Below are 22,232 nucleotides of genomic sequence, written 5' to 3' on the forward strand. Positions count from 1 at the left end.
TGCCATATACAGTGAGTCTCAGTGTGTCCTATTTTCAAACTGTAATAAATTTAGGGTGCTTTAGAGTTCCACTAGACTCCCAAGGTATTTGGTGAGTATGCTCTCATTGTCTCAGCGACTCCCTCATTCAAGCAATCTGTCGTTCCCTCAGTTTTGGTCTCTCTCTCCCTCTTTCCTTGGTGGCTCTTGTGATGTATTGGTTTTCTGCTCGACTTCTCCCTTTAAGGGCTGCACACTGCTGGCAGTGTTTGGGCCTTCCTGCCGGCTTACAAAGCAGCTCCACTTTGAACAGGCTCTCTGGCGGGGATCAACTGAATCCAGGACCCTTCATTGTGTGACCGGCGCTGTTAGCCAGGGAAAAGCCACAGCACAAATTCACGACTTGACTTACTAAATTCCATGCCAGAGATCCTTCAAGGGTGAATAGAGGTGTGAGGAAGCTGCTTCATTGTAAAATATGTCTTAAGTGCTCCTGGAATTCCTTTATACATTTCTTCTGTATTTTACCTTCTCTGTATGAGATTGTGCCCTCCCAGGAGCTGCATGAGAGTAACATGGTTGGAGTTAACAGCAGCCTTGCTGGACTGGCATACAGACTTTGACTACTTGTACATGGTGGAATAGCAGGTTAACACATTTCAAGTTACAGAGTGGTAAACATAATGGACCCCTTCAACAGATTTCTACACACCTCCATCTAGACACAGTGATGGATCCTGTGATCATTCTGTGCCTGCAGATAACAGCTATCCCACAACAAAACCACAAATCTGTCGAAGGTTGAAACACATCTTAAACCCATTAGTCACACGCCATTTCCTTATATAGAGCAGTCAACTAGTCCTCCACTCGCTCACTTCTGAGGAGTCGTTAGCATTCTGTCCTGGATGGCGGAGGATGCTGCGCATGCGCCTTCTTTTCACCGTGCATCAATGCTCTGAGAGCAGTTCAAGAGAGGGAGAGCCGAGCTTGCTTTTGGGGCTGCTCGCTGAAATGCATGGAGCGGAGCGGCAAAGAAACGCCAAGCACAAGGCCGAGGCTCAGCCGAGCACCATGAAAGACGGAGAGGTAAAGTGCGACACGATCCCGGAGCGAGTGACTCTCAAGAAAGAAATAGGACTCCTGAGCGCCTGCACCATCATTATAGGTGAGCTAAAGCATGTGAAAAAGTTTTACTTTCCTATGTAATGTCATGCAATGTAGTTACTTACATTCTCCTTCTTAATAATAATAATAATCCTATTATTATTATTATTAGCAACAACAAACTTTATAAGAGAAACTTAACCTAGATAGGTGTGAACTTTGGAAAACAATAAATCATGCAGTGAGAAAGAACTTGAGGAAAATAGCAATTTATTGATTACTTTTACTGCTTGAAACAGTTATACAGTTACACAGTTAACTCTATGAGGTGAAAGGAGTCGAGCTGGTAAATGCTGTCACTTCAGCTGGTTTAGAGATGTGTGAGGCTCAGATACTTACTGTGCGTTCAAGTGCTCCTGGGAAGATCGTATTTAAGAGTTGGGAAGTTGTAATTACAATGTCAGGTGCGTTCAAGTCACTTTGGTCGGAGCAAGATGGCGGTGTACCTTCTCTTAATTAACTACAAAAATACAGCAAGGTATTTTTTTTTAACTCTACTTCTAGAAAATGAAGAACAAAGAATGCGCATCAGGCGTGTTGTGCTTTTTTTTTATGTTTTTCGTCACTTTATGAAGCCACTGTAAACTTTATTAGCTTGTTCTACTGTAACTAAAAAAGCCTGACAGAGACACGTGACTGCTAAATACCCATTCAATTTCAACTAATTTACCGTCAAATACAGACACTGCACCCACTGATTCCACCATGTTTTCTTACCGACACAACACCCCACATGCCGAGTTTCCCACTCGTAATTACGACTTTGTGGTGGCGTTCATGTGCGTTCAACTCGTAAATACGGCCTTTGACTTACCATGACTTGAACGCACCATTACTCCGGCATTGACATGCACACCGCCTGACCTGTAATTCTCTCTCTCTCTCTCTCTCTCTCTCTCTCTCACTCTCTCTCTTAATCACACATGACAAATTAGTACACTGTCAGTTGTGCCATTAATATTTTTTGTAATCAACTTTTTATTAGTTTCCAGCAGATAAGAGACCATTCAGTTTTTGTAATTTTACATTGCTCATTCACAACACAGCTAAGCAAATGGCAGGAACATAACAACACAATCTGTCACACCAGCTGAAGTCCAAATTAACCTACATAATAAACAGGGTGGATTATATGGCATTTGTTAACAAGACAATATTAAGTCCATAAGGGACAATGCAATTCCAGACCATGCTAATATTGCAGCTCTATTAGTCAGAGCAGTAGCCAGCTCTAGAGAGACAACATCATTATGGGAACAGTTCAGCCAGCAAAAATGAAATCCATCCATGCTCTATACTGCTTATCCTACAGAAGGTCACGGGGTAACCTGGAGCCTATCCCAGGGGACTCAGGGCACAAAATGGGGGATACCCTGGACAGGGTGCCAACCCATCACAGGGCACAATCGCACACACAATTTGGATATGCCAATCAGCCTACAACACCTGTCTTTGGACTGGGGGAGGAAACCTCTGAAGCACAGGGTGAACACGCAAGCTCCGTGCACACAGGACGGAGGCAGGAATTGAACCCACAACCATGGAGGTGCAAGGCAAACGTGCAAAACACTAAGCCACCATGCCTGCAACACCCCCAAGCCCCGTGGCCCACACAAATGAATTGTTTTCAAATTGTGCTTAAAAGAATTGTAATCATTTAATACACACAGACATGGGTTCTTGTCAAATCAGATAGTGTTAATAACACATAGACCCAAAACCTGTTAATCACACCACAGTCCTAAAACATGAGTAATTAGGCATCGACAGTGACCACGTTACAGATAAACGCTGTTACTATTTTGAACAAAATATCTAGTAGGCAGAGTGAGTCACAGGCAGTGTGTGGACACATAGGCAAAGTCATATGCACATATTCACTATAGTGCAAATAGTTGCTTTTGTGAAATGTACAGTTATATAATCTGTAAACCACAGGAAGTGCATCTCTGCTTTACACAGCTCCATGTGGTATGGATTATTGCTGGTGGCAGCTTGGACTGCTGACACCCAGTGCAGTAAATTACTGATATATGCCTTTATGTAAGCTCACTGTGCGCCACTTGTCCTGTGACTGAAAGCTTGTTGAGGTGACATGGCCTTAATTTCATATGCATATTATGGCTGCACTTTAACAACAAAACAGGCTTTGCAATATTAGTAAACCCTTGGCATGGTTAAAGATTGTCCAAGGTCGGTCACAATGCCCACTGGGAACAATGACACATTTAGTGATTTGGTAGAGGACTCATTACATACTGTAACTTTCGATTATAGAAGTTTTCAATGATTTTGATTGGTTTCAATCAGGGCAATCTCCTTGTTGTGGCATCCTCCTTGTAAAAATGATTTTTACTCGTTTCACTCATGAAACACTCACTTATTCATGTTTTGGGTGGTGGGAGAAACAGAAAAAAAGATTTTCAATCCTACCATTTTATTTTTATATCTATCACTTTGATTGAATTTCATCCTTGACATCCTCATCATATAGTCAGTGTCCTCCTTGGCCAATTGCCACAACTATGTTGAAGTACAGCTAGGTTACAATGCTTAGCATGGTACTCTTTAATTTACCTGTTTCATAAGGCCTAATTAAGCATTAGATTACAGTGCAATTTTAAAATACCATAGCTAATAGACTAAAAGAACGGCTACGTTCCATCTGCTGCACTATAGATGTATTGTAGGGGTTCTGAAACTTTTTGTAACTAGGACCCCTTTTCAGTGTAAAGAGAATTCAAATTTATTCATTGGAGCAGTAAAGCTTTTTAGTCCTGAACTTTTCCCCCACAGAATTGAAACAGTCTTATTTATACTGTTTTAAAATCTAGAATTGAAATCATTTGTGTCATATTAACAGCAATTTAGTGAGTTGTATTAATATTGCAGGTAAATTCACATTAGTCTGACTGGCATCGTTTTAAACCCATCAAGTCATTTGCTATTAGGCTTTTACATTTAATAGCTAAACTGTAATAATTATCTCAGTAGTATCCATTGTGATCTCAACCATCATTACGTCATTAGAAATACAAATATTAAAATTGAGCACTCACTGCCTATATGTCCCGGATCCCTGGGGGTCACCCATGCCATTTTGAGAACCATGGCAATATAACATCACAGATTTTTTTTCTGCAGGTAACATCATTGGCTCTGGGATCTTCATCTCTCCTAAAGGGGTCCTGGAGCACTCGGGTTCTGTTGGATTGGCACTGGTGGTATGGACATTAGGAGGGGGCATCGCTGCTCTTGGCTCTCTCTGTTATGCTGAACTTGGGGTCACCATCCCTAAGTCAGGGGGAGACTACTCATATGTTACAGAGATTTTTGGAGGCCTGATCGGGTAAGTTATTAAAAATAAAGCTGTCAATCAATCAATCTGGTTTTTTTTTGTTTTTTGGTTTTTTTTGGAATATACACTCCTGGGCAAAAAAATGGGCCAAGCCCAAAATGGCAGATAGTAAGTTTTTAATGGTCTTAACAACAAATCAACAGAAAATTAGCAAGAATTAAACATTAAGAGCTCCTGTGCCACCATTTGCTGGTTTACTTTTGCTGCAGTGAACTGTTTGGGGAAAGCTAGAAACAGGGAAATTCACTTATATAGTCTTCTTGTACACAAAGGTAAAATCATGATAATGGTTAAAATGTTTGATATAAAATTCAAAATAACATGTCTGGGTGTCCAAAGTTTTCCAAAAATATCTTCTGGGATGCTTTTTTTCTTAAAAGATTAGTCATTATTTGGTTGTCTGCCACACCTGATGCAGCCCATCAAGGGCCACAAGACTTAAACATTTTAAGAAATTTAAATGCTCTCCCACACTAAGTTCCTTTATCTATTTGTTTAATTCTTGCTAATTTCCTGACCAATGATTTGTTGCTTAGCCCATTAAAAGCTTAATATTTTTCCATTTTGGGCTTGACCCATTTTTTTGCTCAGGGGTGTACATCAGTGCAGTTCCTCTGAAAAGCTTCATATGCTCAGTTGTAACATTGCACATGAGAGTAAGGTAGATTACAAATAAGGCATTAAGTTCAAACAGAAATTATGCCAAGTTGCAGACTAAATTTCAGTTGTAAAAGTCATAGTATTTCTTCTTACTGAGCGAAATTATGTTCTCATGGATTTCATGAAATGCATCAGCAACACCTGTAGTCTAATCAGTTTTCGTTCTTTTTACAGTTAAGTTACATAAAATGTCCCATCCCTTTCCTCTTCCCCCTTCTTCCAGGTTCCTGCTTTTATGGAGTGCAGTATTGATCATGTACCCTACTACTCTGGCGGTAATAGCCCTCACTTTCTCCAACTATGTCCTACAGCCTGCCTTTCCCAACTGTGTTCCTCCGTATATGGCCACACGTATGCTTTCCACTGTCTGCATATGTGAGTAAAGCAACGTCTTATAGTTTGTTTAATTCATTTTTCTCACTCCTTGGCTCTTTCTTGGGTAAATGGCCCTGTTTTTTTTTTTTAAATGACTGTTATTAATGAATGACTGTATTGTTTTAGTAACTGGGAGATAAATTTGTAAAATAAATAAATAAATAAATAAATAAATAAATAAGCATACTGTGTCTAGGCTGCTACAGAAAACATTTTTCAGAATGGTGCAGAAAAGTCACAGTAGTTCAGAGTCTGGTGAAAATTCGTAGTAAGTTCATGTGGAACGGTGTTATTAACATGGACACCAAGACCAAAACGTGTGTAAGGGTTTAAATAGTAGGCACTTAGACAATAATGTAAGAATTATAGGCACCTCATTGGATCATTCTGTATTAACACAAGTTGTGTTAATTGAATATAATAGGATTGCACTATTTGTTCAATACTGAAGCACACAAAAATGTTAAGGCATATTTCAGGGTCTTATTGGCTCATTAGCACAGCTTAAGAAGATGTGAAGCACTAAGGAGTAAATCTTACTCTTTTTGGCTTTGTGTTCTTTAGAAATACCAACCTGCCTAATTGACCAATCAGCCAACCCACCTTCCCAGAGTTCCAGCAGCTACACTCCATGAAACAGTGGCAGTGTAATGAGAGCTCAAAAAAGTGATCAGTGAATAGAAACAGCATTCTGAAAGATAAAACCAAAACAGTAGACGGCCAGTATGTCACATGCAGAGCACATTCATTCTTGATTAAGCCAAACTCTCACAGGGGGCAGTAAGCAACAACAGCGGAGCACTTGACTGTGCTGTGATGGAGACGACTAGGCGTGTGATTATTGCATAACCCTAATTACTTACTCTTGTTTGTGGAGCCCACACAAGAGAAGAGTTCTGTAAAAGAGTGAGGCACTCCATCTTTTCACAGACCTGCTCATTGCCCTCTGTTTTTGTTCTATTACGCCACAGAGCAATTTGTTAGGTGAGGTTAAAAAAAAAAAAAAGCCTTAGGTTTCACAGTGGGGGAAAAAGAGAACATGTAGGAAAAGAGAGTGACTGGGACAGTGATGGATGAGCTGAAAGATTTACAATTCCACTCCTCCTTTTTTAAGGATTCCCACATTCTCATAGTGTTTTTTTTTCTTCTGGAATTCTTTTGGCATATTTTTCACTGGTCTTGGAAGAAGGCATAGCGCTTAAATGCCTGTTGGTCAACTGGAATTTGGAGCAAGAAGTCAATGAACCATTAAGTGTCACCCGGGGCTGCACAATTCTTCATGGATTCTTGCTCATGATTAATTGACCAATTTGTAAGGAACAGTACTGTATGTACTTTTATTTGATTCAAACATTTCTGTAGCAGACTGTAGTAGCTGCAGTGCCCTAGCAGATGTTTGAGAATGACTGCTTGTCTGCATTTTGTACTGCAATAGCTTAAATCCTGAACATAAACAACTGATATTTAGTTTAAAACTTTATTCATATTAGAGTGCCAAGAGCACAGAGTGTACTCCAAATTTACAGCTAAACCCACAATAATAACAGCTGATTAAGCAATTAGTCATGGCAAGGTTTCTATGTTTCTGCCAGTAGCAGTGTAATTTGGTCTTGATGAATGTGCTCTATGCGTAATGTGTCACTGGCTGGTTATTCTTTGCATGTCATCATTTATTTAGTATTTAATTTAATATTATATATGTTTAATATTCAATATATTTAAATATTTCAATATAATTAATATTCAGTACATATTAAAACTTCATTTAGGACAAATTTGTTCCTTCTCACTACAGGCAGGTGTTTAGGCCATTTTAAAGGTCACTCATAGTGTAGCTTTCCAATGTTGTTTCTCCCCTTTTTCTTCTGTACACTCACCAAGCTGCTGTGCTTCAGGTGCATGTGTAAGGTCATTTGGTATAACATCTGTGCAGTGGAAACGGCATCATTTTTTAGTATGATTTTTTTGTGTAGCCCTGCACCAAACATGGCCAGAGGATCTGAACCAAGACCACAGCAGCAGATATCGCTATCCTTGAATTGTAACTATCTACTGTGCAGTTCTATTACTCAAGTAATGTTAATAGAAATATGACTGGCTTCTATTTTACTTTTAGCTACTAGCTACCTTTTTTGTGGATGCGTATATTCATGGTTATATAAAACTAACAAGACCAACAAACTGACAATCTGCCAGCCAACCAGCTAAATTCAGAGAAAGCCTTGTTCCAGCCATTGTAAAGATTTCTATATAGTTTACTTTTTTCACCAAAGAATAGACCATGTAATTGTAATTACTGTGAATTGTTGTAAGTTAGCATTTGTTAGCAAGTATCCAAGCATATTAGCTATCATGTTCTTGCACAAGCTGTTGCGTGGGTGCTTGCAAATAGGCGACTGAAAATGTCTGTAATTTATATAGCCTGGGCCCCATTCTCTTTTCTTAAATGTTTTTTTCTTTACATTATCTGCCACCTAGCTAGATGGGGTGAAGACACCTGTGTGATCACAAAAGTATGCATCCAAGAACAAGGCAGTCGCTAATCTTCAGCTAGAAGCTAGTCATATTTCTGTTAGGAGTGGTTATGTAATGTACATGGTTAGCTAGCTACAATCCCAAAAAAACAATGTTCATTGATGATTTTGTGTGTGGTTGTGGCTAGGGGTCACTCTCCACGTCACTCCAAATTCCAGATGACTAACATATATTTAAGGTGTACACCTAACTATGTGTGAAAAATGTCCCAAAAGTCAGAAGCAAAAAAAAAATAATGTTTTTATTTGCAGTAACTTTTGAAAATGCCTTTAAAATTAAAAAACTAGTGTTTCATAACTAGTGCATCTCAAAATCAGTCAAACCCTTTGACACATACACTCCTATCAAAGAGAACATACCTTTAAAGCCAATTCATTGGCACTTTAAAGGATGTATTATTTTAAATCATTACAAATATCACAATATATTATATATATCAAGATTTTGTTAATCACTAGAAATATCTACTGTAAGTTAACTAGCTGGCTAATTTAGCATGCATGTTTTGTGGCTGAAAGTGTCCACAAATAAAATTATATACAGTTATATACAGTTGACCCCAGTTTCCTCTTGGAGATCTGATGTTTAGTGTGCTTGTGTGTGTGACTGTGTTTGCAGTATTTCTGACGTGGGTGAACTGCTTCAGCGTGCGTCTGGCCACACGTATCCAGGATATCTTCACTGTAGGGAAGCTGCTGGCCCTGGGCCTCATTATAGTTGTGGGACTGTTCCAGATCTACGAAGGTGAGTGCATTGTAGCACCAGGTACCATTTAACAGGTCTCACCTATGAATGTTAATGAAAAAAACATGACTAGTTAAGTAGGAAGGATAGGAAATCAAGTAGAATAATTATGATATTGCTGTGTGCTGGCCTTAGCCACTGAATGGTGTTACTGTACACAAGAAAAAGCAAAACATTCCTATTTTAAATATAGGAAGTGTTACGGTTAGGAATAAAATTAGGAATCCAGTTACACAAGAGTGGTACCATTTGCTATCTGACAAATAAATTGAATATGGAAACAGTAGCCTCAAATCATGGCTCAGTCAAATTTTTGATTATTCAAAATATAATCCCAGCAAACTCGATTCCTCTTGAGTTTTATCCTGGTCAGGGTCGCAGAAATTCTTATTTCTCCGAGTATATGGTTTCAAGTGGTATCCCAATGCAAAGGATTATCCTATTGTATTTTATCTAAACATCCTCAAACAGATAAATGTAAACAGTGATATAATGTCCTATCTCCTCAGGTAATTACAAGGGTCTTACACCACAAATAGCATTTGAGTTTTATAAGACACCGTCAGTGGGGCAGATTGCTCTGGCGTTCCTTCAGGCGTCCTTTGCCTTTAGTGGCTGGAACTTTCTCAATTACGTCACAGAAGAGGTGGTGGATCCCAGGAGGTGAGCATGGACTCCTTTAATACTGAGTGTTTTGATAAAGGTGTTGATAATGTTATATTGGCTGTTATCAAGGATAAATGACAGCAGTTTGGGTGGTTGGTACTGGTTGAGTGCACAAATAAATAACAATGTATTAATAAGGTGCAGTTATAGTTTGGTATGCTGTAAATATGGTTTCATATCATTTTGTGCCATATTTTTGTGGGATTCAATGTAAGGGCTGGGAAAAGACTTATCCGAAAGCAACAAGTTCTCAGAATGTGACCTTTAGCTCTTTGACTGAAGAATATAAACATACTGTACCTTTATTTCCACACTCTGAGTGAGTGATATTTTATCTTACTGATTATAGCTATATGATGGAATCCCTGAATATCTACATCTTGCTGTATTTTTCATACATCTGAAATACACTCCACTCGTAAGTGCTGTTGAACAATATTCTGAAAACTGTCGTTTCATCAGGAACCTTCCACGTGCAATTTACATCTCCATTCCACTGGTGACCTTTGTGTACACGCTCACCAACATCGCCTACTTCTCCTCCATGTCCCCAGATGAGCTGTTGTCCTCCAATGCTGTGGCTGTAGTAAGTACACAACACATTCTTCCCTCTTGCAAGCTGTTCAGCCAGAGATTTGAACTAGTGGCTCAGTCTAAAAGTATAATTCTAAGTGATTTGACATAATTTCCCAAACTTTAGGTTATATACCCCAATTCATTCTTACACCTGACATCTCAGTAGTGATTGTCTTGAGGATGTGCTACATTCTGACACTTATGTCCAACAGACATTTGGAGAGAAGCTGCTTGGAATGTTCTCCACAATCATTCCCATCTCTGTGGCACTCTCCACATTCGGAGGGATCAATGGCTACCTCTTCACCTCATCCAGGTCAGCTCTGTCATCCCAGGACTTCTGTCTCCTAGAAGGCATGTGATTGAATATAGTGAAATGTTCTGCTGCCCCCTTCTGGAAGTTCAGTGACTTACAGTCAGTGTAAGCTTCGTGCAGTGATTCTCAAAGTGGGGTCCGTGAAGCATAGCTCGGGGACTGTGATTATTTTTTAAATTCCTGTGTTAGAAATCAGAAACCTGGATCTGGAGCCCATCCCAGGGACTCTGGAGGCAAAGCAGTAATACACCATGGATTGGACACCAGAAAATCACAGGGCACCTTACATTTACACACTTATTCACATCTAGGGGCGGTTTATCATAGCCAATCCACCTACCAGCAAAGTTTCTGGGAGGTGAGAAGAAACTAGAGAACCCAGAAACCAACACATACAGCAGCCTGAGCTCAGGATTGAGCCAGGGCCCTGGAATTGTGAGGCGGCAATGCTGGGCCTCCCATCATCGAAGTTTTTTTAATTAATTTTTGAGTTCTTATATTTATCAGCTCATTTGACTGGTCACTTGAGTTTAATCTCAACCTCCACAACTCAAAATGAAGTAGGCCTGTAATATAATGTAGTGTTTCTATGAATAATCCATCATCTGTACTGTTTTATTCACTCATAAGAAGAAAATTGGGAGTGAGAGGTTTGGAAGAGGTTGTGTATACCCTGAGTTACTATTCAAAATGAGCTTAGGAGTAGGACTTCTCCATAATCACACTCAAATCTTTCCATTCTGCTCTTACTCAAAAAAGGAATAGAACTCATCCTGAAAATGCTTGCCTACTAGTAGATGTTTTTTTTATTTTGTGTGTGAGTATTTGTATATTTACTGTGTGTGTGTGTGTGTGTGTGTGTGTTTGTGGTATGTTTTTGTGCACTTTCAGACTTTGCTTCTCTGGTGCAAGAGAGGGACATTTACCCAGCTTACTAGCTATGATTCACTTTAAGAGCTGCACCCCAATTCCAGCCCTGCTTGTCTGTGTGAGTTGCTATATGACGTACAAAATACTTAATATATTGTTTTGTCATGGTTTAACATCAGTTTGGTATCAGCAAGTTCTAACGTTTTCATTTGCCTTTGTCTGTATGTTTCCCTTCCTGTCTCCCTTCCTCTCATTTTCTCTCTTCTTATACAGTGCACTGCCACAATTGTAATCATGTGCATTGGTGAAACACATAACCTTATAAACTATGTGTCCTTCATCAACTACCTCTCCTATGGAGTCACTATTGCTGGCATGCTGTATTACAGATGGAAGAAGCCAAACCTGTACAGGCCTATCAAGGTATCATTAAAACAAGCCTCTACTCAGAAAATAAAGCCAAGATGCTTCCTTGTGTGTCAAGACTAAGCTGTTGTGGTAGCAGCATGACATTGAAGTACAAAAGAGAAAACACTTCAGTATTCAACTTTGCTGATAGTGTAGTATACTGGATACTGTAAATTTATACCTTCAAAGAACTGCTGCTGTAGTCATAAATACTGACCTGTGCTCACCCCGGGAGTCTTATTCACAATAGTTCATAAACATCCTTAACACACTTATTATTTGTTTACCTTTACTCTTCTACAAATGTATATTGTAATGATTTATAATCCCTTTATCCAGAAGAGGACAAGTTCCTTTTGAGTCTAGCTCCTCCCCAAGTTTCTTCTTCATGTTGTCTCAGGGAGTTTTTCCTTGCCACTGCTGCCTCTGGCTTGCTCATTAGGGATCTAAATCTGAATTTCTATAAAGCTGCTTTGTGACAATGTTTATTGTTAAAAGCACTATATAAATAAAATTGAATTGAAAATATACAGCAGAACATTTCTAAATCCTAATGCACTTTTAGAAAATTTTGAATTTTTCCATTGACTAATTGCAACTAATTCACGCCTGATCTCTTCTTATCCTTTGCGTAGGTGAGTTTGTTGGTTCCTGTGTGTTACCTCCTGTTCTGGGTCCTGCTGCTGGGCTTCAGTCTGTACTCGGATCCTGTGGTCTGTGGAGTGGGACTGGTCATCATGCTCACTGGAGTACCTGTATACTTTCTGGGAGTGTACTGGAAAGACAAGCCAAAGTGTATCTATAACTTCATCGGTAAGTTTAATATAAATGTTTTTAATTCAGTACCCTATCACATTTAAACTCAACGTTGCCCAAAAACTATATAGTAAAGGACAGACTAAATCATAACCATTTAGAAATGATAACATTTGTATGTACTTGCCTAAAAATTCATTTACATGTATTGAAATTGCATCGGTGTGGCTGTAAACTGTGCAGTACTGTTTCTCCCAAGTTACGAGCACCTGTGGTAAATATTGTGTTGTTTTTTAAAGGCAATATCGCCCACACCTACTGGACTGTGCATCACCATACAAAGCAAACGGTGTTCCTAATATGCTATGTGAAAAGGGCCTTTCACAAATACTGTTTATAGTGTCTGAGACCACACTTGAATCTGGGATTTTTTTTTTCCCCTTCAAAGATGGAAATAAACAGAAAGTTTTAGAATTGAGCTCACACTTTCATTAATGAAAAAGGCAGACATACCAAATACTACGAAATATTAAAATTCATGTAAATATTTCCAAGATTGCATTACTCACATTGTTGATAATATAATTTGTAATGAAAACTATATTGATGTTTAAAGTTTACACACATGATCGTATGTTGTGTTTGCTACAGAATGGGCCACGTATCTGGGTCAGAGAGTGTTTTTTGTGGTTTTCCCCCAAGTTGACCCCACTGAAGACATAACGCCAAGAGAATGGATGGACAAGTCTTCTGCCATTAGCAAGGCCTCTGGACCTGTTTGACTTTTATATTATATGTTTGTTTATTACCTTAATTGTATCATGTTTTTGTTAAACATTAGTTGCTCTCTTATTTTAAAGCCCCAAAATAGGGTTCTTGGGTAAATATTCAAACACAAATGTCTATAAACCTTGTATAATTTCTTTCTCTTGTTTTGGATCTACTGCTACACGTAAGTTAATGTCACTATCTTAACACCTCAAATGGACTTCCCATAGATGTACATTTAAATACTTTTAAAACATTTCTAACAATTTCTTTGATATATTGCCTATCATTTTGTGTTTACTGTGCCTTAAGTGAAAAGATACACTGAAATACTTTAGTATGTTATAACTGGATTAATTCAGAATTATTACCCGAAGTGTTTAAGTGCCTTCAGGCATTTCTCTGGTAGTTGCATGTATATAAACATAAAATACATAACAGTGGAGACATAGGACCTAATGCTGAATATATTTATTGCTATTTTGCAGTTAGAGATGTTCTTGTATTTTGCAGTGTATGTTACCTTTTTAAAACGCAGCTAGAAATCTGGCATTCAGGAATGCATTAGCTTTGCTAACTAAGCAGGGTGCATTCCCTAGACCTTATCTTAAAACCACTTGTTAATTACTTTATACTTGAGAACATGTTATTTTCTGTGAAGACAAGGTGCACAATTTTTATTTTATTCTAATTATTCAAAAGGTATTCTAATGTTTATTCTTTATATTCTGTTTGCATTCTAAACAAACAACATGAACCTAATATTTGTTTAATTATAGTAACTTCAGGTGAACCATATTCCTCTACACACAAATGTTAAACCTTATGTACACTGAGCACTTTATTAGGAACACTATACTAATACTGAGTAGGGCCTCCTTTTGCTTTCAAAACAGCCTCAATTCTTCATGGCATGGATTCTACAAGATGTTGGAAACATTCCTTTGAGATTCTGGTCCATGCTGACATGATCGCATCTTGTAACAGATTTTTAAGGTGCACTTTCATGCTGCGAATCTCTCGTTCTACCACATCCCAAAGGTGTTCTATTGGATTCAGATCCAGTGACTGGGAAGGCCATCTGTAGAACACGGAACTCATTGTCATGTTCATAAAACCAGTTTGAGAAGACTTTTGCTTCGTGACATGGTGCAATATAATGCTGGAAGTAGCTATTAGAAGATGGGTAAATTGTAGCCATGAAGGGATGCACATGGTCAGCAATAATACTCAAATAGGCTGTGGCATTCAAGCGATGACTGATTGGTATGAACGGGCCCAAAGTGTGCCAAGAAAATATTCCCCACACCATTACACCACCTCCACCAGCCTGGACTGTTGACACAAGTCAGGTTGGGTCCATGGATTCATGCTCTTCTGACCAAATTTGGTGAGTCTGTGCCCACTGCAGCCTCAGCTTTCTGTTCTTGGCTCACCGAAGTGGAATCCAACATGGTCTTCTGTTGTTGGAGCCCATCCACCTCAAGGTTCTACGTATTGTGCATTCTGATATGCTTTTCTGCTCACCACAATTGTACAGAGTGGATATCTGAGGTACTGTAGCCTTTCTGTCAGCACGAACCAGTCTGCCTATTCTCCACTGTCTTTTCTCATCAACAAGGCGTTTCCTTCCAGAACCGCCGCTCACTGGATGTTTTTTCTTTATTGCACCATTCTGAGTAAACTCTAGAGATTGTTGTGTGTGAAAATCCTGGGAGATCAGCAGTTACAGAAATACTCAGACCAGCCCATCTGGCACCAACAATCATGCCACAGTCAAAATGACTGAGATCACATTTTTTCCTCATTCTGATGGATGATGTGAACATTACCCGAAGCTGCTGGCTCATATCTGCATGATTTTATGTATTGCACTGATGCCACACGATTGGCTGCTTAGATAATTGTAGGAATGAGTAGGTGTATAGGTGTTCCTAATAAAGTGCTCTGTGAGTGTATATTCCAGTACTCTGCACTTGTGGAAACATAATACTAAACCTATGCACATGACACATTTCTACAATGATCCCTGTTATGATACTGTAATATAAGTATGTTTCTTTAGTTATACACTGCCACTCAAAAAGTTTAGGGACGCTTTGCTTTCTCAAATGTTTTGGTTTGCAGATTAACATATAACATTTTAAGGACTGACCATGCTTATTCTGAAGAAAATTACAGTATATCTCACATGTAATCATTTGTGATAGTAACTAAAAAAATAATTAAACTATACATTGATGAAATATCTCTTAACAGCTGCACACACTTTCTCCATAAGAACAGTGTTTCCAGGCATTCCTAAGAATTGCTCTGCTGTGTCTGTTGCAGGTTAAACCCTGCAAGGTTTTCAGAACTGGTCTCCAGAACATCTCTAAAACCTTTCAGTCCAACTCCCTGCAGATCAGCTTGATTGGTTTAAGGTCGGTTGACTTGGTAGACCATTCCATTACTGCCAACCCTGTGTCATTCCTCTCCAAATGTGTCCTGTGTAACTTTGAGGTGTGTTTGTGGTCAGTAAAAACAATTGGGACATTTCAGGAAACAGGCAAGGTGTCCCTAAACCTTTACTGTAAATATTTTTGCAGAGCCAGTGAACTGGACAGCATTTTTTTTCCTTTACAGATATCATGATTAAGTATGTAATAAATGAAGGGATGTGGAGATCTCAAACTGCCAGAAATCAAGCACTGTCTCAGTCACTTTAAGCTGTACTTTTTTCAACATGCTCATTTTGCCTATGCAGACCTATGTAGAAGAACGAGTTTTCAATGTCTTGAAATGAGATTTGAAACTGTAAATTATTTGTATAGTTTATTTTCAGTGGAAGAGATACTTCCATGTTTACCGGTTGTCTGTCTTTTTGTAAATGATAAAATGGTTTAACAGTTCTGGTAGTGAATAAAGCATAATTAATACTATGTTGGTTTTGGAGACTGATTATTTAGCGTAATTATACAGAGTAAATACGGTATCTTTGTCATTATTATTTCATACTTCACGAAGTTGTACTCAAAAGGCACCGCTGGGATTCGAACCCAGGATCTCCTGTTTACTAGACAGGCGCTTTAACCAACTAAGCCACGGCGCCGCTGCAGCGCCAGCTAAAAGTACTTTTTTTTTTAATTTCGGGTGACTGTTCACCCAAACTCAATGTAAGAAATGTATGATTAACCTTTTCGATTTCGTTCGCTATTCGTTAGCCAGAGACCCTGAGGACTACCAGGACTTGGATTTGGCTCAAGACGCTAACAGGTATCCGTTAGCCTTATGTCTTGAGAGGGGCCAATATTTTTGTCGCAAGTCAAATTTATCCTCTGTAGAATAAAAATTAAAAAGTAAATTATCCAGTAAAAAGGGAAATTAATAAATAGCTAAAGTAGAACGTTACAAACATGGCGACGTTATAAACAGTAAATGGCGTTACACAGCGTATGCTAAGTACAATTAGCTTATGGGAAATGTTTTTATGCCTTTTGGCTACTGAGAGCATTAATGCCATTAATCTATAAAAATAGAAAATACGTCTTTTGTATTACACTATGCATTTTACAGGTTCACGTTTTGTATTTAACAAGTTTTTTTTTAAATAAACAATCATTTACGAATTCACAGATTAATGGCATTAAATTGCCTCATAGGTTTTATTCTTATACACTATACTGTATATATGGCCAAAACTTTGTGGATACTTGACCATCATACCCATACATATCATGCTTGTTGAACATCCCACTCCAGATTTGTTCCCCCTTTGCTGTTGTAATAACCTCCACTCTTCTGGGAAGGCTTTCCACTAGATGTTGGAGTGTGGCTGTGGGGATTTGTTCCCATTCAGCCACAAGAGCATTAGTGAGATCAGACACTGATGTTGGGTGAGGAGGTCTGGTGTAGAGTCAGTGTTCCAGTTCATCCTAAAGGTGTTCAGTGGGGTTGAGATCAGGGCTCTGTGCAGGACACTCGACTTCTTCCACTCCAAACCTTAACACACCATGTCTTCATGGAGCTCGCTTTGTGCACAGGCGCATTGTCATGCTGGAACAGGTTTGGGCCTCTTAGTTCCAGTGAAGAGAGATTGTAACATTACAGCATATAAAGACATCCTGTACAATTGTGTGCTTTGAACATTGTGGCAGGAGTTTGGAGAAGAACCACATACGGTGTGATGGTCAGGTGTCCACATACTTTTGGCCATTTGGTCTAATATTGTAATAAGTGGTTCTCAAAGTGTGTTCAGTGAAGAAGAACCAGAGGGTCTGTTATATTTGTTTGTTTGTTTGTTTGTTTGTTTGTTTGTTTTCTAATTACAGTACGTAGTTTTTTATTTAGAAATCACAACCCAAATCCTTATATTTATTACTAAGTCCATGTAGCTTTTGTAGCTGATTTGATAAAAAATGACTCTCAGCTAAGCTAGACGTTTAAAACTTTTTTTTTTCCAGAAATTACTGTATGTCACAGTTTGCTATAGAGACTTAAAAGGCACCAGTTGCCATAATGTCTTTCTCATTTATTTTATTTGTATATTTTATATTTTATTTGTATATTTTTAGTTGTTTATCTATATTTTATTTTGTTTGTTCAAATTCAATTTTATTTATAATAAAAAATAATTTATTTTTGCCACTTTTTGTCATTGTTTATTCATAAATATTAAACTTTTTAGTTACATGAATATTTCTTTTTGGGGTTTTGTTTGTTTGTTTGTTTGTGTTTTTTTTGTTTTTGTTTTTGTTTTTTTTAGTATGTATGTTAGGTTTTTTAAAAGAAATACAGTGCTGACCAATATCTCCTGTATATTCATGTTTGATATATTTTTTCAACTCAAATGATCAGTTTTGCTGGCAACATAAGCAAACAATTGATGATGTGCATTGTATTGGGCTTTATTTATAAGGAAGAAGTAGAGAATGGGGTCAAGCCACCATGGCTGTAAAGGCTTTAGTTGGAGGCAATGGTCTGATCAATCCAGGAGCGAAGCCCAGTGACCCGAGCATACACTCCAGGCGAGGACGTAGAGCAGGTGCCACTGCCCCAGGAGACGATACCAACCAAGGTCCAAGCGCCAGATTTCTGGCACACCAGTGGTCCACCGGAGTCACCCTGAAACAAGAAAGAAAGAAAACATATGCATACATTTGAGTTCTTTATGTCTTATTAGCCTACATCTACACTCCTGGGCAAAAAAAATGGGTCAAGCCCAAAATGGCAAAATATTAAGCTTTTAATGGTCTTAACAACAAATCATTGGTCAGGAAATTAGCAAGAATTAAAAAAATACTGTAGATCTCTCCCTGCTCTATCAATCCTGGTTCCATTTACGAGCTTGTTATCAGGCCCTTGATGGGCTGCATCAGGTGTGTTAGATAACCAAATAATGACTAATCTTTTAAGAAAATCATTATCATGATTTTACCTTTTGCATACAAGAAGACTATATAAGTGAATTTGCTTGTTTCTAGCTTTTCCCAAAACAGTTCACTGCAGCAAAAGTAAACCAGCAAATGGTGGCACAGGAGCTCTCAGGAGTGCAGTTGTTTAATTCTTGCTAATTTCTTGACCAATGATTTGTTGTTAAGACCATTAAAAGCTTAATATTTTGCCATTTTGGGTTTGGCCCATTTTTTTGCCCAGGAGTGTATATCTGGAAACCTGTGAAGTTGCTTTGTGACAACGTCCATTGTTAAAAGCTCGATCTAAATAAAAATGAATTGAATTATTAACCAGAAACATCTATATTTCCCAGAACATAATCTGAACATGGAACAAAATCAAATTTAACTGTTCTGCAGGGAAAAGTATTTTGAAAATACCACCTATTTATTTATTTATTTATTTATTTATTTATTTGTCAATCATGGTCGCTTTCATAGAAATTTTAAGCGCGATATTTTAAAAAAAGATTTTTCAAAACTGCTGAGAAATTTATGACTGATCCAGAGGTTGCTTTTTTGGCTAAACAAGTTTTTACCTGGTGTGTTAGTTGTTCAACTAAATCATCATAGTTGATCATTTAGACATACAGTTTGCATGATGCTAAACTGGTAGTTTGACTCCATGTTGTGAAAAGTTTCTGGATTGAGTATTTGGCTAAACTTCTTCTTTAAAGCCTGCTATATACTGTCGTAGTTTCTGTTATCCATATATTATTGAGATTAAACCAATATTTTTAACAGATGTAGACAGAGATTATACCAAACCTAAGGCAGAACCAGAAAGCATGTTATTAATCACTGCCTTTTTATGACAGAGCAGGCAATTGTATTAAATTATAATTTTATAATTAATTTTTTCTTAACAAAATTGTGGTATAAAATATTTATTGCATACTGGTTGATTTAGTTTTATTCTAATAACATAAGCCTAATATAATCAGCACATTAAAAAGTTGTTACATGTTTAGATGTGTTTTGTTTTAACCAGTTACTGACTTGACAGTATGGTGAAGCAGACTAGTTAATCAATATCAAAAAGTAAAAAAAAAAAGTAAAAGTTTAAAAATATTTTGTGTCTAATCCTTTAACTAATCATTGTGCCTCTAACTCATAACCTCTTAATTTGCTACAGTTTTACTGATAAAGTTTTAATGATGATCAGCGTTACCATGCAGGAGGAAACGCCAGAGGCCCCAGCGCAGATCATCAGGTTAGTAATCTTACTGCCCCAGTAACGCTGGCAATCAGTGTTAGTCAGCAGTGGCAGAGCAGCCTGCTGCAGAAGTGGAGGAGTGGTTGCAGCTAAAAGAGAACAAGAGCATTGACATTAAAGGAAGAAATTCCTTCTGAACAAGTGGAATAACAGAACCAAAAAACAGAAATTGTTCTTAGAAGAGTCTTTAAAAAGCCTACAATTTCACTTGATATAGATAAAGTCTGGTGTAGTTTATGACACCCATCACAAGCTTTGCATTACCATTGTATCTGGTCAAGCCCCAGCCAGTTGTGACACACTTCAAGCCACCTGGGAAGTTGTCACTGCTCCCAGCCAAACACACAGGGGACACACGGGCGTTGAGCTGGGCCGGCGACGCCAGTTTGATCACGGCAACATCATAGTTGGTGGTCAATGAATTGTAGCTGGGGTGCCTGATGGACTGTGTTGGAGAGAGAATGGATATAAAGAGAGTAGTTATTATTTTATTATTATCTTACTTGTTAATCTGAACCAGAAAATATTTTCTGATCAAAGCATCAGCTTACTATAAATGTGCTAATTAACATCTGATTATATGAGTTCATGCACGTTTATAGACCTAATACAAACCTTTGCAACTTTTAGGACCTGGATGTTCTCAGAGTTAGAGGAGCGGTCATGCTCTCCAAGGATCACAAGGTGAGAGGTCCTGCAAACCAAAAATTACATTCCCTGTCATGACATTAATGATATTTTGGTTTATAGTTTTATTTTCTGGAATAATAACCAATTGAAAAATTGAGATTTAGTAGCCTTTCATTCAGAAATATATTTTCACGTCTATATACATTTGCGTCTCATTTAATTTTTGCAAAAGCTGGTTGTGTACATGCACACATTCTTAAAAGTTACATGGTATTTACATTAATTGACGTCTCATTTACGTTAAGTTTTATACCAATTTGTAGGGCAGTTCTCTTAGAAAACTAAAGGGAGAACAAAACCCTGAAGCTCAGATTTCTGTCCCTACCTCACATTGCAGTGACCAGCTGTCACCACCCAGTACTGATTGACCAGGGATCCACCACAGAAGTGGAAGCCGGTACTGTCCTGAGAAGAGAACAGCAAGAAAATGAAGTGTGGTTCCATTCAGCTTATTCATGCCTGTATTGTTAAAGGGAGTTCAGCATGGTAGAGATCAGAAGAGACAGGAGGGTGGGTCTCACCTGGAGAGACACTTGCCAGGGCCATGAGTGGGGCACAGCTTCCTCACCGTTCACAATCCTGGCATATCCAGTGATCACAGGAGAAATGGCGGGGACACCACAACCTTAAAATAACACACACACACAATTTCTTTCTTGCTGAATGACTTTTAAACCAATATTTCCATATGTCGCTATGATCCTAATCTCTAGACAGTGCCTGTGTAAGATAGCAAATAGCTTCAGTTTTAGTCTTGAACACAAGTACTAGGCGAATATTATTAGTGTTAAATACAAAGTTACATACCGTATGTTGCGCCAATAAAGGCGAGACAAGAGAGAATCCACAGGAGAGCCATGATTTCACACTGCTATAGCTGGAAAGTGTGAGGGTTTTTATAGAGCTACTGAGGCCTTGGAGTCACCATATCTTGTTAAATCATTCCAAAATAACTCCAACTTCACCTGTGCATTTAGCGATATCAGAATATTTTTCCCATGGCACATACTGAAATCTTATTGCAATTCTTGCATTAAAAGCTTGACAAAGAGGATTTAAGGAATTGTGGCAGTTAATTTATTTGTTGGTTGGTTTGTTTGTTTATTCAACCTAAGCCCATACAACCCCTATAAATTCAATAAGTTATTATTTAGCTTGAAATTTATTTTTTTGACGGGTCCACTTAGATGTAAAAAATAAAACCTGCTGTAATCTTTGTAAATAATATTTGTTGCTTTTATTCAGATTGTAAGACAAATGATTTCTAGTGTACTAAAATACATTAGCTTATTTTAAAATACTAAATGTTCTTGAACTGCCCTGTTAATACTTGTTGATTCAAATAGTTATGAAATGTTTATTCAAGCATTGATAAACAAGTTACTCTGTAACATGTAGACTAAAAATAGGAGACGTGGAAGGGGTTGATTGTGTAAGGGCATTTATGACCATAAGTCAAAAAAGCAAATTTTGTTTTAATAACTTCTGGCTTGAAGCTTAAATTTTTGAATTTTTAAATTTTCGCAAATTTACTGGTATTTATTTTGCAGATTTCTTTTAAATTAATGATAAAGTTTGATTATATATATATATATATATATATATATATATATATATATATATATATATATATATATATGTGTGTGTGTGTGTGTGTGTGTGTGTGTGTATAAAATAACCTACTCCTTTATGTATGCCAGTATATTAGAACAAAAA

At 37.8% G+C, this 22,232-nt stretch overlaps 2 protein-coding genes and 1 non-coding gene across 3 annotated transcripts; 1 reads left to right on the forward strand and 2 right to left on the reverse strand.

The window, feature by feature from the left end:
* The first annotated feature begins 778 nt into the window (after positions 1-778).
* Positions 779-16,099, forward strand: slc7a10b (solute carrier family 7 member 10b). The gene is made up of 11 exons (XM_026919998.3): positions 779-1,147; positions 4,291-4,495; positions 5,388-5,539; positions 8,693-8,818; positions 9,328-9,481; positions 9,947-10,070; positions 10,273-10,376; positions 11,268-11,364; positions 11,520-11,669; positions 12,290-12,467; positions 13,062-16,099. Exons 1-11 carry the CDS (start codon positions 898-900, stop codon positions 13,190-13,192), a joined length of 1,671 nt encoding a protein of 556 aa, XP_026775799.1. The 5' UTR covers positions 779-897; the 3' UTR covers positions 13,193-16,099.
* Positions 16,100-16,195: 96 nt separating this feature from the next.
* trnat-agu (transfer RNA threonine (anticodon AGU)) lies at positions 16,196-16,269 on the reverse strand. The gene has a single exon. It is a non-coding gene; the product is annotated as a tRNA-Thr (tRNA).
* Positions 16,270-18,048: 1,779 nt separating this feature from the next.
* On the reverse strand, positions 18,049-21,456 carry LOC113529515 (chymotrypsin A). The gene is made up of 7 exons (XM_026918745.2): positions 21,324-21,456; positions 21,038-21,141; positions 20,842-20,921; positions 20,442-20,520; positions 20,091-20,271; positions 19,782-19,915; positions 18,049-18,281 (listed from the first exon to the last, which is right to left on the reverse strand). The coding sequence occupies exons 1-7, from the start codon at positions 21,373-21,375 to the stop codon at positions 18,120-18,122; spliced, it is 792 nt and encodes a 263-aa protein (XP_026774546.1). The 5' UTR covers positions 21,376-21,456; the 3' UTR covers positions 18,049-18,119.
* Between the last annotated feature and the right edge of the window lie 776 nt (positions 21,457-22,232).

Source organism: Pangasianodon hypophthalmus, chromosome 9 (assembly GCF_027358585.1).
Source record: "Pangasianodon hypophthalmus isolate fPanHyp1 chromosome 9, fPanHyp1.pri, whole genome shotgun sequence".
NCBI classification, from domain to species: Eukaryota; Metazoa; Chordata; class Actinopteri; order Siluriformes; family Pangasiidae; genus Pangasianodon; species Pangasianodon hypophthalmus.